This window comes from Macaca thibetana, chromosome 11, assembly GCF_024542745.1.
Source record: "Macaca thibetana thibetana isolate TM-01 chromosome 11, ASM2454274v1, whole genome shotgun sequence".
In the NCBI taxonomy this organism is placed as follows: domain Eukaryota; kingdom Metazoa; phylum Chordata; class Mammalia; order Primates; family Cercopithecidae; genus Macaca; species Macaca thibetana.
Window position 1 is genome coordinate 58,707,260 of NC_065588.1, and position 14,587 is coordinate 58,721,846.

General features: G+C 32.5%; 1 protein-coding gene across 8 annotated transcripts in view; it reads left to right on the plus strand.

Annotated features, from left to right (window-relative positions):
• USP15 (ubiquitin specific peptidase 15) overlaps positions 1-14,587 on the plus strand; it is a 145,250-nt gene that overhangs the window by 47,292 nt on the left and 83,371 nt on the right. For 6 of the 8 annotated variants that reach the window (XR_007717693.1, XM_050748403.1, XM_050748404.1 and 3 more), the window contains exons 4-5: positions 7,041-7,167; positions 13,699-13,844. Coding sequence is in view for 7 of the 8 variants with exons in the window: in XM_050748403.1 (XP_050604360.1) it covers positions 7,041-7,167; positions 13,699-13,844 (273 nt within the window). In the remaining variant the exon portion in view is untranslated. Of the gene's footprint in view, positions 1-5,866; positions 6,326-7,040; positions 7,168-13,698; positions 13,845-14,587 lie in introns of those variants that run through there. The other 2 variants (XM_050748405.1, XM_050748407.1) reach the window with 2 other exon arrangements.

Consider the following 14,587-nt stretch of genomic DNA (forward strand, 5'->3'; position numbering starts at 1 on the left):
CATAATGCAGCGTTACAATGTACGTCATTCACTTCACCGCTTCTCATCACGTAGACATTTTATTATCTCATATCATTACAAGAAAAAGGATGAATACAGTATGATAAGCTACTTTGAGAGACCACATACACATCACCTTTGTTATAGTATATTGTTCTAATTGTTCTATTTTATTATTAGCTATTGTTAGTCTCTTACTGTGCATAATTAATAAATTAAACTTTGTCATAGGTATGTATGTTTGTAAAGGAAGAAACATAGTGAATATAGGGATTAGTGTGCTATTTGTGGTTTCAGGCATCCACTAGGGGTCTCAAAATATATGTCTTCAAAGGCTTATAGAAAATTATAATTTGTCAATTATAGATGACAAATTTCTGAACTCCAAGTTGCTAAAATGATTTGAGACTAGTTGGGGCCTTTGGAAGAGGTAAGTGTATTTTGTGTTTTGGGGGAAGGAACTGTGTGGATCATTAGGGGCCAGGGCGTAGACTGTGGTACCCAGCCTCAAAGATGCTCCCCAGTGATTGTGACCTCCAGAATCCATACTCTTATGTAATTCTTTCCCACATTGTACTACAATTGATCTGTGCAGTCAGTAGTATATGGCAGAAGTGGTGGTATGTCACTTTTGAGATTAGTCCTTAATGGATACCAATACTTCTATTGGGAGTGCACATACGTGTGCTATACCCCTCATCCCCTCCCCTTGGATCACTCACTCTGGGCAAAGCCATAACTTTACCCTTAACTTACCGTATAGAGAGACTCACATAATGAGGAACAGAGGCTGCCAACAGCTACATGTGTAAGCTTGTAATTAAGATTTGAACAACATGATTAACCACCATAACCTAATTGACATATTCATTGTACTTAGTCGTTGCAGAATACACATTACTATTAAGTGGAAATTTTAAGCAAAGTTGACCATATTCTGGGTTATCAAAATTCCAGTAAACTTCAAATGATAGAAATTGTTCACTGTATTTTCTGGCATTAGTGGGATTAAGCTAGAATCAGTAACAAAAAGATAACTTGATTATCCCCCAACTACCTAGCAATGGAAAAATATACCTTTAAGTAATCCTTGAGACAAAGAGAAGAATGAAAATTAGACATACTGTAAACTGAATGATAATGAAAATACAACTTGAAAGAACGGCTGAAGTCATTCTCAGAAGGAATTTGATAACTTCAGTGCAAATATTGGAAAAGAAAATGAAAATCTATTGTCTCAACAAGTTAAGAAAAGGAAATTGAAGTTAAGAAGAAACATTATAAAGTAGACGTTAACAAAATAGAAACAAACCCACACTAAATGAGCAAAATTCAGTCATTGCAGAGAACAGTGAAATTAGACCAGTAAAAGTCCTGGCAAGACTGTTTAAGAATAAAAAGAGGGTAGGCACAGATAACCTATATTATGAATGAAAAAGGAAACATCATGCCAGAGTCTAAAGACTTTTTAAAAAAATATTATGTTTTGAACAGTTTTATGTAATTTGAAAATTTAGATGAAGTAATTTCTAGACAAACAAAACTTTAATACAGTAATAAATAGGAAACTCGAATTCACCTATTTGATTAAAGAAATTGAGTCATTGAAAACCTTCCCACAAAGAAAGCTTCAGGCCAAGAAAGCTTTACCAGTGTATTCTACCAAATATTTAGGGAAACCATAAACCAGTACCATACAGATTCTTTCTGAGAATAGAAGCAGTACTCCCCAACTTATTTTATAAGGCTAGCATAAACATGACATAAAACCTGAAGGACGAGAAAGAAAAATTACAGGCTGGTCTCACTCATGAACATAGATGCTTAAGTCCTAACAAGTGTTAGCAAGACAAATCCAGCATTATGTAAAAAGGACAAAAATGACCAAGGTAGATATTTTTCGAAGAATACAATTTTAACTTTGAAAAGCACTCATAATTTTAGCAGAATAAAGAAGAAAAATAATACATGTAGAAAGAACATTTGATGCTCAACATCCGTGTATGATCTTTTAAAAAACTCTCAGAAAACTAGGAATAGGAACCACCGGTAAATATTATACTTATTGGTAAAATATTAAAAGTTCTTCCCAAATCAAGAATAACTGTGTTAGAAATCTTAGCCAGTATGGTAATACAGTAAAAAGAACTAAAAGAGTGAACCTTGAAAAAGAAAACATAAGACTGTCAGTGTTTTTAGAAGGCATGATTCTATAGGTTTAAAATTCCAAAAATATGTACTGGTAAACAATTAGAATTAATAGGTAAATTTAACAGGTTGCCTGATATGAGGGCAGTATAGGGAAACCAGTTTTTTATTGGCAACAAATAAAGTTTAGTTTTATTTGTACAAATTTATGGTGTACATGAGAAAATTTGTTACATATATATAGTAAGTAGTGATCAAGTCAGGGTATTTAGGATGTCCTTCACCCGAGTTCAATACATTTTTGTTAAGTATAGTCACCCTGCTCTGCTTTCAAACATTGAATTTATTCCATCTTACTGTATGTTTGTACTTTTAACCCAGTTCCCTTCATCCTTCCCTGCTCCCTTCCTTATCCTTCCCAGTGTCTGTTACCTATCTTTCCACTCTTTACTTCATGTGGTCAAATTTTTTAGCTTCCACATACAAATAAGAGCATATAATATTTGTCATTTTGTCCCTGGCTTATTTCATTTAATATAATGACCTCCAGCTTCATCCATGTTGCTGCAAAAGACATGATTTCATTCTTTGTAATGGCTGAATAGTACTCCATTGTTTATATATATGTGTATATATGTGTACACACACACACACACACACACACACACACCCCGTATTTATCTGTTCATTCATTGATGAGCACCTAGGTTGGTTCCATATCTTGCTATTGTAGATAGTGCTACAATAAACATGTGAGTGCAGGTATCCCTTTCATATATTAACTTCTTTTCCTTTGGTTAGATATGCAGTACTAGGATTGCTGGATTGAATGGTAATTCAATTTTTAGATTTTTGAGAAATCTCCACACTGTTTTCTGTAGTGGCTGTACTAGTTTACATTCCCGTTAACAGTGTATAAGTGTTCCCTTTTCTCCACATCTTCACCAGCATCTGTTTTCTTTTGTCTTTTTAATAATAGCCATTATGGCTTGGGTAAGGTGATACCTCATTGTGGTTTTGATTTGCATTTCTCTGATGATTAGTGATGTTGAACCTGTTTTTATACACCGTTGGCCATTTGTTTGTCTTTTGAGAAATGTCTGTTCATGTCGTTTGCCCACTTTTAAATGGGATTGGTTTTTACCTGTTGAGTTGTTGAGTCCTTGTGTATTCTGGATATTAGTCCTCTGTTGGATGAATAGCTTATAAATATTTTCTCCCCTTCAACAGGTTGTCTCTCAATAAAGTTGAATTTTAAAATAACATTTACAGGTCAAAATACTTAGGAATAAACCTAGTAAGAACTGTGTTTTTCTATATTGAAAATTGTGAAACATTACTGGGTAAAATTAAAGAAGACTTAATGAGTTAATGGATCTAGGCTGAAGGTCTAGAGACTGAAGATGTAGGAGGAATAGGTCACTAACGTTTTTCTGTAAAGGGCCAGATAGTAAATATTTTTAGCTTTATGCACCCTTTAGTCTCTTTTGAAATGACTAAACTTTGCTGATTTAGACATAAAAGCAGCCCTAGATAATTAATAATTGAGTATGAAAGTAGCCGTAGACATGAATGAATGGGTGTGGCTGTGTTCCAGTAAAGCAATATTTACAAAAATAGGTGATGGGTACATTTAGCCATCTAAACCTAAGTTTAGCCAAACTTAGTTCATAAGTTTGCCCATCACTGGATCTAGGCATTGGCTTTAATGTCCACCAGCATCACAAAAAAAGGAGCAACTAGATATTTGCATCCTGTTTAGAGTGAGTATATGTCACTATCTATGAAGTGATCTAAACTAAAAATTACAAGAGTAGGAAAGATGGAGAACTTCTAGGTTAAAAGACACTTAAGAAACAAATTAGTCTATTGCAGTATATGGACTGTATTTGGATCCTGATTCAAACAATATATTAAAAATGAGATAGAAGGAAAAATTTGACTTTTGACTGGATATTTGATATTAATTGATGAGTTTTAATTTTTTAGGTGTGATGATGGTATTGTGGTTATGTTTGAGTCTTTGTTTCTGAAGAAAGTACTCTGAAATATTTGTGGATGGAATATCACATATATAGGATTTGTTTCTTATACATTAAGAACTATGATTTCATAGTTATGTTGTGTTTATCTACTTCTCTGTCTTCACTGTTATCTGTTCTCAGTCAGACTCCAGGATCTAGGTCTAGTTTATCTGCACCGAATGTAGGTACTCAGCAAATACTTTTAAAATGAATGAAGCTAGCTCCTACAAAAGAGTAAGTCAGTCTGTTAGAGGCCTGGTGTTATGAAATTGTTTATATAGTACTAGATTTTTTTAGAAATTACTTTTATTTCTCTTCCCATTTCAGGGAGGAAGGTACTTGGAATGAAAGTAAAGTTTCTATGAAACTTTTCATACACAGACAGATATAAAGAGTAGACTATATTGGGTTTAATTAGTATGTTTAATGGCCTTGTAAAAAATGCCCTCAATATTCATAGCAAAAAAATGAACAAATAGAAATTATTTATTTTAATCCTCTATAAACTTATATTTAGCTCAAATACTTAGTGAAGAGACTTTGCCTTCATTATGGTTATAAATTAATGAAAATATGTTTGCCTGTCCATAAGTCTTAAATTTTGGACAAGGAGCCAGATTTCATCATGTACTCACTTTTATTTATGGTAATATAACAGTGTTATAATTCATTGAGAGTAAACATTATAACTATCATCTATAATATTGAAACATAACTATCATTTCTGAATATCCCCCTTCCAATATTATTTCAAATATATTTTTTAATAGTTATAATAATTAGGTAAATAAAACTTTACTTTTTTTATAAGCTTGTTTCTTCCTATTAGTCTTCATGACCATCATTTTCAATGCATACATTTTTAATTAAGGTAGGAAGGAGATTTTATGTAAACAAACATGAAGGACTTTATAAAAGCAAATAATCTACATGTGACAATTATAACATTGATTCGTAAATGTGCTTATTATTTTTCTTTTTATGGTGCTGTTATTTTCAGGCTTTAATAGTACATATACTTTTCAAATAGTTTGACAACAAACTCATATTTTTAAAAATGACACCTTGTTAATACACTACTTTTGGAATTAGTAAAATAAATATCTTATAAATATAGTAGCAATATTCTGAGTAGTGATGATGAAGGTTTTAGCAATGTAAAACGTAGGAGAGAAGAAAAAAATGGTAAGAAAAATTGTGAATCCCGGTAGTGTGGATTTTGAAATATTCTTGATATTTTGTTTTCACAATGACTCTTACAGTTAAGTCACCAGGTTCTTTCCAGGAAAATATCTATAGTATTATGGAAATCTATTTTCATTTTTAGAAAACTATGCCTATTTAGAAAGTATATACGTCAATATAAATCATAATGGGGGATTTATTTTATGGTTGTTATTTAACCGTACTTATCTCTAATCCTGCTTTGTGTTGGTCATTCCATTTTTCTTTTTCTTCCATAAAAATGAGGCCTGCAGTTTACCTTAGTTTTAGTAACTACCAGTGATTAGTAGCTACTTTAATGTAGTTTATTTTAAGATTTTACTCAGATATTGAGCCTCAGTACAGAAATTACTGACTGATAAGAATATTTGATTCCTTGTTTCTCTACTTAAATATAACTACAAGTAATCTTTTTTTTTTTTTTGTTTTTTTTTTTTTTAATACTTTAAGTTCTAGGGTACATAATCTTATACAATTAAATGTTATTACATTTGTAACCATGAAGTAAATCAGCTTAAGAGGTTTAAAACAAATCTCAGTAGTTTAACATATTGGTTTTACAAAACAAGTTACATTTATTAGCAGAAGGAGAGGTGCAGACTGCTGCCTGTTTAAAAAAATTGTAACAAGCATGATTAAAAAAATATGTACGGCAGAGTATCATAAAAATGTGTGTTGGATTAGATAGTAAATACTAGATGAACTGCATTTGAATTTTTTCCATGCAGTGAAAGACAAGTTTGTAAACTCCTTTTCTGAATTGATGTAAGCTTGTGAGTATATCCAACAGTCATTTGGAGCCTCCCTTTTGCCGTATTTGTCTAATGGATCACATATCAGGCCTATTACTATTTTCAGAAACAGTATTCATGACTGAAATCCTACAGTTAACCTTTAGAAGATCAAAAGGAATTATACTTATTTAAAAGGTGACCTTAATATATACGTATTTCCTTTTTATGCTTTATGGCTTGCATGCTTAACAGCTTTCTTTTAATTGTTACATAGAATTACTAAGTATGTAGTTAAAGGTCAAATAAAGTCATTGTAGGGTGAAACTAACATATCAGTTACCTAGCCATAGCTGAATATTTTAGCAACAGTAATTTGGAGTTATCATTTTAATAGATATATTTTAACATAACAGTGATAGTATAGCCATTGAGTTGAAATTGTATAAACAACTTTTTAAAGGTTTTCTGCTTGGGATCACTACTAGAAGCTCTGAGAAGTATGTTTGTATCTTCACTCAGAACTGTATTTATTTGAATGTATAAACAACATATGTATATATTTGCACATAGTCATTTTGGGTAAGCTTTCTCATTATAAATGCTGAATATTAATTATTTATGGTGTACCAGTGTATCTTCATAGGTCAGTAGAATGCCTTTCCAAACTGACACTTAATATTTTAAAATCATGATTCTTTCTTTCTTTTAAATATCAAAATTTCCAAAAAGCTTTCTTGCTTTTGAAATTTCAACTATCCAATATCTTTTTTTATATATATTGACAGGCTTTGATAGTGACTGGTTTTTCACTGGAGATCTGCAGTTTTCTAAAGTCTCTTTAAATATATTGTTATTAGAGTGAGATATATTGATATAGGTGACACTGATTTGTTTTGTTTCATTATTTTAGGTGGTTGAACAGGGTATGTTTGTAAAGCACTGCAAAGTAGAAGTATATCTCACAGAATTGAAGCTATGTGAAAATGGAAACATGAACAATGTTGTAACTCGAAGATTTAGCAAAGCTGACACAATAGGTAATGCAAGATCCTGTCTCGTTTTTAAATCATTGCTATTAGATATTTAGTTAGAATTATCTTTGTTATATGCTGCTTGCATGATAACCATTTTAAGGATTTAAATATAGACATTCAATTTCCAGCTTTGATACAGTGTCTTAGAGTTAAATTATTGTTTCTTGTATGCTTTTGCATTTATTAAATGAATTTTAACATTTGTGCCATTTTGCTTTTTTAAAAAACATCAAATAATTGTTGTTTTTATTTAGCAACTGGTGTGTCATTTGTAACATAGACCTTTAAATAAAAACTTAATTAAATCTTGGTAAGGTAGCATGGAAAATTAAAATGGGTTATTTCCTTTTTTCTCCTAGTTTATTATTTTATTCTATAAATACAGGTAAGTAGCAGAGGCAGCAGGCTTAGCGTTATTTTGACACATTGATTTTTCAAATTAATGAGTGGCATAAGCAGTTGTAAGTCTCAAATATAAGTGGACTTAATTCTCTCTGTATATTAAAATTTATATAAATTGTTTTCTATTTAAAAGACAGTTTTAATTTTAGGTAAAGAATATACTGAATAAAATATTTTTTTAAATAAATGATTATGAATTTAATAAAAATTACATACTTTTTGTTTCATAAAACAACTCAAAAAATTTTACAGTATTTAATTTCAAATGAAGTTGTAAAACAAGATTAATGGTGATAACATTGATCTTAGAAAATACAAATGAACAGTGAAGAAGGACACATAACTTTTAGAACCCGGCATGGAAGAGGATTAGCAAATTTATGAATTATAGCACGGCATAAGATTTCCTTGTTGGAACCAGTCATTAAAGTAAATGAAAGTATTTCTGAATTTCATTAAGTGCATTTGGCTTTCTTTCACCAGTTATCCACCTCACAGCAGGAAAATCCTTTTAACCCATATTTTTTATGAAATAGCATTATTCAAGTACTCAGTGCTTGGTTAATCCTAATGTTTGCATCAAATAAAATACAGCATTATGTTATGAGTCTTTATTCTCCCCTCTTCATTTAGCTAGAACATTTATAAATCCGAGATTAAGTTTCAATAAGCTCATAGTTGGCCGGACGCGGTGGCTCACACCTGTAATCCCAGCACTTTGGGAGGCTTAGGCGGGTGGATCACCTGAAGTAAGGAGTTCGAGACCAGCCTGGCCAACATGGTGAAACCCCATCTCTACTAAAAGTACAAAAATTAGCCAGGTGTAGTGGGCGTGCGCCTGTAACCCCAGCTGCTTGGGAGGCTGAGGCAAAAAAATTGCTTGAACCCGGGAGGTGGAGGCTGCAGTAGACCGAGACCATGCCACTGTACTCTAGCCTGGTGACAGTGTGAGACCTCATCTCAAAAAAAAAAAAAGCTCATAGACTCATCTTTCTAAAATGAATGCTTAAAAGATAAGGAATTTCATATATAAATGTTATTATAATTATTATTACAGATAAATTGCTTGACTTTTGAATTTCTAGATTTATGGAATATATTTAGGAAAATAAGATATTTCTACATATTAAAAAAAGTTTTCAACATATGAAAATTATTTTAATCATATGGGTATGTGCATGAGAAGAGTCTATAAATTTAACAAGGGTAATCTGTTAAAATTAATTCAGAGTCGTCTCTGAAATTTGTAGCCAATTGGAATATAAATGAGAGGCTACCTCTTAAAATGTTTTCTAGTTATTTTTAAAGTTTGGTATTTACTTCTCTCCCTACCTCATTTTGATAGGAAAATTATATATAAATATGAGACCATCAGAAATCTTATTTTAGAACATTATTATACTAAGTATTTTGAAATTCAGGAAAATCAGCAACTGATTTAATTTCTCAATTCTAAACAAGCATTATGGGTTCTCATGATAAGAACTGTGTAAGAATTTGTCACAAAGATGTATACTTTATAAAGGTTCACTGCTTCAAAAAGTTTACAATCTAGCATAGATTTTAGTCAACATAGATTAATATACTAATACTTTAAAATGCTAGATAAATTGGATATATACTTTAACATTCTGTATGAACCCAATTTTTGCATAGCTATTATTTCTTACTGTATTAAATCATTGTTTTTCCAACTGGATTGTTGATATTTTGGTGGTTCATTAAACAGTTTTGGGAGTAAAGAAAATTGAATGGGAGATATTAGAATACAAAATATCAACATACATGTGTATGTCCTGGGTCACAGTTTCTTACTATAGCTCTTAGTTTAAACAGTTTGAAAGTCTGTATTAGAATGAGTCTTCTTTTTAAGCAAAAAGGTTTGCAAAAATTGTAATTTGTCAAGTCAGGAATTTTAGACACTTCATAATTATGGTTATCATACAGGTTAACAGTTATTGAATATTTACTATGTTTTAAGCACTTTACAGGAATTTTCTTGTTTAAAGTTAAGCAAGCAAGTATCTTCCTCTTATAGATAATGAAACTGAGATTTAGAATCTACCTCAATTCACCCTGGTACCAAGTGGTAGAGCTAGTACTTTAACTTCATAAGCAGAGCTCTTAAACTCTCATCTCTCAATTGCTGCCTTACACAATCTGTGTATGCTAAAGGAATATTCGTTTTGGAGATATTAATTGGGCTGATTTTGTTTTTCTAAAGGAAATGGGTTTTGAAACACAGAATTTACTTAAGAAACTTAAGATACATATATATTTTTCCCCTATGGTCTTTTAAGAAATCTTGATTGAAAATGATTAAAATAGCTATGTATGTGAAATACAGCTATATAAATTTTATAAACAGAATTAGGAAGTATAAGTGTCTGTTTTCTCTTGTTACCAAATTAATAAAATATTTTGTTTTCAGCTAGTACTACTTACATTGATATATAGTAAAAATGGTAGCAGGCCATAGGCCATATCTAAATGATTTACCTATCAGGGCCAAAATCTTCTGCCCTCAAATATTTTCTGCCAAAATTGATATATTTGAACATTGAGCATGTTCAAGTAAGAGAGATAAAATAATAGTTTTATTTTCCTTTAAGATTAACTACTAAAAACATAAAACTTCTTGAAAAATATTTAATTTCTATGACCTATATTAATATTTTTTTAATTTCTAATTTTTGTGAGTAACCTGTATTATTTTTCTACCTCTGTTTACTTTTCATTAACTGGCTAGTATAATTGAATTAATACGTGGAAAAATAAGCACACGCTGTCAGTCCTTTGACCATTCTCAACTTCAGTGATCTTAACCTGTACCCAAGCTCAGCCACCAATTATTATAGTTAAACCCTAGACTGTTGTTATCTGTAACTGCACTTGCCAAATCTCAATTTTAGCATCCTGTGTTCTGGTCACCACTTTCCTGCTCCCATTTGCTCTTCAGCCCACTACATTAGACATCGAAACCTATCACTCCATTGGTACTACTTCTGTCATAGTCTCTCATGATCTTGCCATTGACAAATCCAGTGGTAATATATAGAAATCTTCCATTTTCCTGACCTGTCAGCAAAGTACAACACAGATAAACGACTTTTCCATCTAGAAGCACTTTCTCTTCACATGGCTTCCTGGGTACAGTTTCTCACTGGCTGCATCTTGTTGGAGTCCTTTGCAAAACCCTCTTCATATTCTTTATCTCAAAATATCAGTGTCTCCATATTCTCCCAGCCCTCCTTTCCTTGGTAATTTCTTTTGTTCTCCTGGCTTTAAATATTTTCCACTTGTTGATATCTTTTAAGTTGATAGGTCCTGCCCTAAAGTCTCCCATAATTCCAGTTTGAACTATCCCATATCTTCATTTGTATATCTGACAGGCTTCTCAAGAAGACTATCAGGTATAAAACTAAGCTCCCTTTCCCAAAAAACCTGAGGCTCTGTCATTCTTCCTTATCTCCCTAATTCCCACTTTTGCTCTTCCAATTGCTTAGGCCAAAAATCATTTCTGATTCCTTTATTTCTCACCCTTCATGTAGTCTAGCAGCATATCTTCTTAGCAATTCCTTCAGAATTTATTCTCAATTGGACCACTTAACACTGCTTCCATTGCTACCACTTTGGTTAGGATTGCTGCAGTAGCCTAGTTACATACCTCTGACCTTGAGTTAGTCCATTCTCGCACTGCTATGAAGAACTACTGGAGGCTGGGTAATTTATGAAGAAAAGAGGTTTAATTGACTTACAGTTCCATAGGCTGTACAGGAAGCATGGCTAGGAGGCCTCAGGAAACTTAACACTCATGGTAGAAGGCAAATGGGGAAGCAACCACATCTTACTATGGCAGAGCAAAAGAGAGAGCAAAGGGGGAAGTGCCACACACTTTCAAACCACCAGATCACGTGAGAACTCACTCACTGTCACGGGAACAACAAGGGGGAAATCTGACCCCATGATCCAGTCATCTCCCACCAGGTGCCTCGTCAAACACTGGGGTTACAATTCGGCATGAGATTTGGGTGGGGACACAGAGCCAAACCTTATCAGACCTTCTGCATTGTTCTTCACTAGCAGCAAAAGTGAACACTTAAAATGTCAGTCATATTGCACTTCTCTTCCCAACTCCTCAATAGCTTCCTTTTTTGCTCAGATTAAAATATAAATACTTTGATAGCTCACAGAAGTGTATATAATCCTGCAGAAGTACCTTTATAGTCTTATTTCTACATCACATATTCTACTTCAGCCACATTGATGTACCAGGCTATTCTAAAACATGCCAAGCACATTTGCACCTCAAGGCTTTTGCATTACTACTCCTACGCCTGTAATGTTCCCCCATATGTAAATTAGATCGCAAAACTCGAGGAAATTTCCACATTTGTTTATAATATATTATGTACACAGATGCCTGTAATAATAGAAAAAACATCCAGAAGAAATATCAGAATGTCAACAGTGGTTATATCTAGGTAGACATTTTATTTATATTTGTCAGTATTTTTAGTATTTTTGCCAAGAGCAAAAATTATTTCTGCCCTCAGGAAAAATTTATTCATTTTTATAGAAAGATTAAAACAGCTCTCTTCCTTGGCTTCTTCTTTTATCCTCCTTCCTAGGTAGTGTTTTGTTTCTTGATCTTGGTGCAGTTTACATGGGTATGTCCACTTTGGAAATTTATCACAAGATACTGATGATTAGTGCATGTTTCTGTATATACGTTCACTTTAATAAAAAAGAGCAAAAAGAAAAAAAGACAACCCTGCCAAAATAGAAAGCAGTACTGATAAGGCTTGGCTATGTGTTCCCACCCAAATCTAATGTCAAATTGTAATCCCCCATATGTTGGAGGAGGTGCTTCCTGGGAGGTGTTTAAATCATAGAGGCAGATTTCCCCCTTGCTGTTCTTGTGATAGTGAATGAGTTATCATGAGATAGGGTTGTTTAAAAGTGTGTAGCACTTCCCCCTTTGCACTCTCTCCTGCTCTGCCATGATAAGATGTGCTTGCTTTCCCTTCGTCTTCCAACATGATTTTAAGTTTCCTGAGGCCTCCTAGCCATGCTTCCTGTACAACCCATGGAATTGTAAGTCAATTAAACTTCTTTTCTTCATAAATTACCCAGTCTTAGGTAGTTCTTTATAGCAATGTGAGAACAGACTAATACAGGTACTAAGAATATATTTATTTTATGTAATTATTTAAATATACTGGGTGATTTGCTTTAAGTTTTGAGATAATGCTGTTGATATTTTGAATTAGTGCCTTTTTTTCTACTGATTTAATGCCCTTATCAAAACCTCACTGACTATAAGACTATTACAAAACATTAGCTGCTAAGTAGATAGTATTATTGAACAAAATTATGTAAGATAGATGTAGGTTTTCATATTTCTTCAGAGAACATATATTATTAAGTTTAATGTTTTATAATTTTTTTCAAAACTAATAAACTATTCTACAATTTTAAAGTATTCTGTATTCATATATCATAAAATATTTTGATTATTATTTTCTTGAGTTGGTTAGGCAAGTTATTAACCAGAACTGGATGAAATTTCAGTAAATTGATTTAGAAATCAGAAAAAGACATGGCTTTACCTTGAAAATACTAAATTTTGGTGAATACAGACATCCCTTCAAACAAGGCACTTTCTTTTTTATTGTGTCCATATATTCTCGTTAGCTGCTCAGTTTAATATAAACTATTTTTAAATTGCTTATGTGATACTTAAAAAATTTTCCACCTGTAACATCTCTTAATCATACTTTAATTCCTACATCTCCTGAGAAAATATTTTAATTATAATATGTTAAAAGTTAAAGTTTATCCTGTGTATCATAAATTATATTTTAATGTTAGGTGATTGAACTCTTAACTTTTGAGATTTTAAATTCCCCAAGTAATTTGTTGGCGTACAAATACCATTTTTTCCATAAAAAGCACACTCGGTCTCAGAAACCCTTTTGTTGGTTTGTGTTTTATAGATTTATTACATATTTAGTCTTGATTTTCTATTAGTATTTTAAATTTAGAATTTTTATGCTGGTAACATTTAGCTATATGTGGTACATTTTGAAATACATACTATATTTATATATCTTTCCTCCTTAAATCTAGATACAATTGAAAAGGAAATAAGAAAAATCTTCAGTATTCCAGATGAAAAGGAGACCAGATTGTGGAACAAATACATGAGTAATACATTTGAACCACTGAATAAACCAGACAGCACCATTCAGGATGCTGGTTTATACCAAGGACAGGTATTGTTTATTTTAAGCGTACTATACATGAAGGCTTTTGGATTCACAAACTTTAATCAATATCCTGGCAATATATATGGGCTCTGCTGTTTCTGGTTTCCTCTTTCTAAACTCATCTCTTGTCTCTCCCTGCTGGTTACTGACTCTGACTTCTGATTCCCTTCTTGAACTTGGGAATAATCTACTTGTTAAAAAGAAATCATTTTTAATCAGAAAAAAATCCCAGCTAATATTATAAGGTGGGACACCAAACTTTCTGTGAAAGACCAAATAGTAAACATATAGGGAGCATCTCTTATTTACACATTTCTTTGTTACAAATTACAGTTCTCTGCAGGCCACAAAGTAGCATCTAAAATGTTGCCATTGTAGTACACAAAAGCAAGCATAAATGATACATCAATATATGAGTATGGCTGTGTTCTAATAAAACTGTTCATATAAATGTGCAGCAGGCTAAGTGAACTCTAGTTTGCCAGCCCTTGTTGAAAGGTGTCAGCTCCCAATTTGACTTTTTTGTTGTTTGTTTGAGACAGAGTCTCGCTCTGTCTCCCAGGCTGGAGTGCAGTGATGCAATCTTGGCTCACTGCAGCCTCTGCCTCCCAAGTTCAAGTGATTCTCCTGCCTCAGCCTCTTGAGTACCTGAGACTACAGGCGTGCGCCACCACACCCAGCTAATTTTTGTATTTTCAGTAGAGACGAGGTTTCATCATGTTGGCCAGGAAGGGGCAGAATGGTCTCGA